The sequence below is a fragment of the Rhipicephalus sanguineus genome, chromosome 9 (assembly GCF_013339695.2).
Source record: "Rhipicephalus sanguineus isolate Rsan-2018 chromosome 9, BIME_Rsan_1.4, whole genome shotgun sequence".
Lineage (NCBI taxonomy): Eukaryota > Metazoa > Arthropoda > Arachnida > Ixodida > Ixodidae > Rhipicephalus > Rhipicephalus sanguineus.
This window is the reverse complement of record NC_051184.2, coordinates 23,471,888-23,475,196: the sequence shown is the minus strand read 5'-3', so window position 1 is coordinate 23,475,196 and position 3,309 is coordinate 23,471,888. Positions and strand designations below refer to the sequence as shown.

At 53.6% G+C, this 3,309-nt stretch overlaps 1 protein-coding gene across 1 annotated transcript; it reads right to left on the bottom strand.

Moving 5' to 3' along the window:
* Positions 1-1,377: 1,377 nt before the first annotated feature.
* LOC119405394 (E3 SUMO-protein ligase PIAS1) lies at positions 1,378-2,593 on the bottom strand. The gene is made up of 2 exons (XM_037672233.1): positions 2,375-2,593; positions 1,378-2,325 (listed from the first exon to the last, which is right to left on the bottom strand). Exons 1-2 carry the CDS (start codon positions 2,591-2,593, stop codon positions 1,378-1,380), a joined length of 1,167 nt encoding a protein of 388 aa, XP_037528161.1.
* Between the last annotated feature and the right edge of the window lie 716 nt (positions 2,594-3,309).

Below are 3,309 nucleotides of genomic sequence, written 5' to 3'. Positions count from 1 at the left end.
TAAACCCTACTGCATAGAGTAAGAACACGATCGGCCAGCACTCCTGCATAGTTGCTTAGAGTAAGGGGCGCTTCACGCCCATTGTGTACTGCGTGAAATGATGACGGGGAAATAGAACGCAACATCTGGCGGCGGCAGCAGCAGCAAACATTCCACTTTACATACATGTACGCGCGTATATACAGTGTACACATACAGATAGTGAAAATTTTGGGGGAAGGGTGGCGGGCGGTGTTGATCCCCAGACTAATTGCCAAATTACCACCCAGGCTACGCCACTGCGTGCTCGTATCCAAAAAAAAAAAAAAGCTTGCTGGGCAGGCACACTAGTTCTGATTATGCCACATCACTTTGGGGAAGCCCGCAAGGCTGAAATAGGTTCATGAAAGGGAAGCAGTTTCTAAGCGGAACGTACGAAGTAACTGTTGTGAGACCGGTAGAAGTAGCACAGCTATTCGTTTCAAATACTTTCATTCGCCTTTACGCAGACTTCTTAAGCATGGGCGCGATGCCTCTTCTCAGTGAGCTTCGAGACAAGCGCGAACTCTTGCGCTTTGAAGGATTGCGAAGAGAAACCAGCGCACGACACGCAGTATCGATGGCACAAACCGTATGCGCGCACGGGGTGCGGCAAAAGTAGATTCCAATACGGGACCAACAGTTCTCAGGATAGCGTCCGTACACTGCCGACTCCAGTACGCATGTGACCATAGATAAGCAGCGAACCCGTTCGCGTGGCAAGCAGCATCCGTATTCGAGCAGCTTTAAGACACGACGCAAGCGGCCGGCGCAATGTGGCTCGTTATTTCCTGAATAGGGTTTGACATCAACGACTCAGAAGAGGCAGCAAAAATGGTCGTTTATCTTTCGACAATTGACGGTAAAAAAAGCATGGATTCCGGCACAGATCGCTAGTCTGCAAACCGAAAGGTAAGTTTCAGCGTTTTAAATAATAGTTTAAAAGAAGAAAGCGTGGGAGAAGGTGGGGGTGGGGGGGGGGGGGGGGGGGTAGCACGAATAGACTGTCTTCCTGCAGGAGATACCGGAAAAGGGTGATGCATATTCAACTTGCTATCACACATCGACCAGGTTTGCTACGAGGACGAACGAGGTTATTCATTTTAACCGTAACAATAGGAAAAAAGTATCGTTCCATGGAACCTGCGGTACAACAAAAACACCATTTATATAAGAAATGAGCATCGAATGACAAGGCGCCTGTTGCAGCCGCACGCGATCAGAAGGGAAACGCTAGAAGTTTGTGGAAGAGTTCGAAACGGTTAAAGCAATGGGGGCAGCCGGTGCCGTTCAGACTGATTTCGCCCAGGTCATCCATCCGTGTTCATGACTTCAACACAGTCCGGCGCCGGTGACACTTCACTGGAGATGACTAGAGGAGGATGGATCAGTACTTGCATTAGGGTCATACCCAGGACCTGCTGACTCCGGCTGAAGACGAACGCCAGCTACGCGGCCCTTCGCTTCGTCGAAGCTGTCCTTGGTAAGGTCAGTAACGTCCATCGTGAGGTCAATAGCATCCACGGTGACATCAGCAAACTGCGTCTTACACCGTTTGTTGGGCCGCCCGTCCAGCTCGTTAGACGAGGACGACGAAGGCCCCTGCGAGCTCCTAGCAAATGACGAGGCTTGGCTAGCTGGGACGTCGTGCTTCGACGACGTCCACGGTGTCCAGGAGCCGTCCTCGCGGAAAACGACGCTGACGCAGTCAGCGGGCGCCTCCTCGACAATCTGCATGAAAAGTTGGTCTACGACCAGCGACGAGAACTCGGCCGGCCGACCGCACACGGGACACATCCATGTGGGCTGCGCCTCGTTGACCTGGAAGTAGCTCGGTGCGTCGAAGCAATGAACGTGCTCGCACCCGAGCGCGCGGCACGGGACGCTCATGCGCTTCTTGCTCAGCGGGCACGTGATAGAAACGTGAAGACTCGTCACCGCGATGTCGTCGCCATCGCTTGCTCGATCCTGCACTGTCTTTTTGACCAGCTCTCTGGTATGGGTGATGCTCGGCGCATTCTTCTGCTGCAGTTCGCGAAGAATCGTGGCCGCGGATTCCCTCCGAACCAGGAACACGCCGACGAAGTACTTGCGGCCCAGTTCGCGCTGCCAGCTCAGCGAAAGCTTGTTTTTCACGCCAGGATACAAAAAGCAGGCGGATACTATGTTGACGGGCAGGCACACGCGTGCGGTCGCACCGCCGGACGCCTTTACTGGAATCGACGCCGGCAGTGCGCAGGCCTGATCGTTCACCTTGACTTTCAAATTGGCCGGGTAGCTGTCCTCCAGTTCACCAATGCCCGTCGTCTGAGCAGAAACGGAGGTGAACCTGCGCCCCGAACTCGGAACCCCTCACTTTGTTACGCAGCAACGACGTGAAGATTTGCTTCGCGTGATGCTGCGAGAACTTGAAGTGAAGACACACGTGGCACGGCAAGGGTCTGCCGCTATTGAGGGGCGTCGGCGGGATAAGCGTGGCCAGGACATCGTAGAACGGTTGCCTCTTGAAGTAGACGGCCGGATGTCCCTGACGCGACCGCTTACGGGACGCCATCGACGAGCCCTGCGAACTCATCGTGAATGCACGCAGTTGTCCTCGAAGTTTTGACTGGTTTGGTGACACGTGGGCGGCTAGGGATGCAGCGTCGTTGTCTCTGCAACGGCTCCGCACAATCGGCCACGCGAGATTGACGATGCTGTGGCCATACAGCGCCGCTCGCCAGCTTCTTCGTAAATGGTGCGCTTTTTTGAGCTATCACTCTGTTCCTTTCACATCGCTGCGTATACCGCGCCCTTTCCTTTCGCTGCGCGCATTCGCTTCTCGCTGATATAGCATGTACTGATAGTGCGGTAATAGCAACGATTCAATTGACCTGTGACGTCGGAATCCGAGTACCGTAAAACGAAGCTTTAAATTTGAAGAAATTTCGCACGAAGTTCATTCGAGTAAGACTTTAGCGCACACAAGGCGTCAAGCCATACGGTTGCCTGTGCACAGTTATCACAAGAAACTGTATGACCAATGTATTGGTTCGCCGCCGAGTGTTACAATGGTTACAGTGCTCGGCTGCTATAGACCCGATCCTAGCTGTGGCGGTCGCATTTCAACGTAAGCGAAATGCGAGAGGCCCGTGTGCTCTGCGATATCAGCGCACGCTGAAGAGCACCAGAAGATCGGAATTTCTGGAGCTCTTAAACGTCCTACCGACCACTCAACTACATTCAGCAGCAGCAGCGCGGCAGTGTGACAGTGTGTGCATGCTTGACTCTTCCGTCTCGACTTCACAGGTT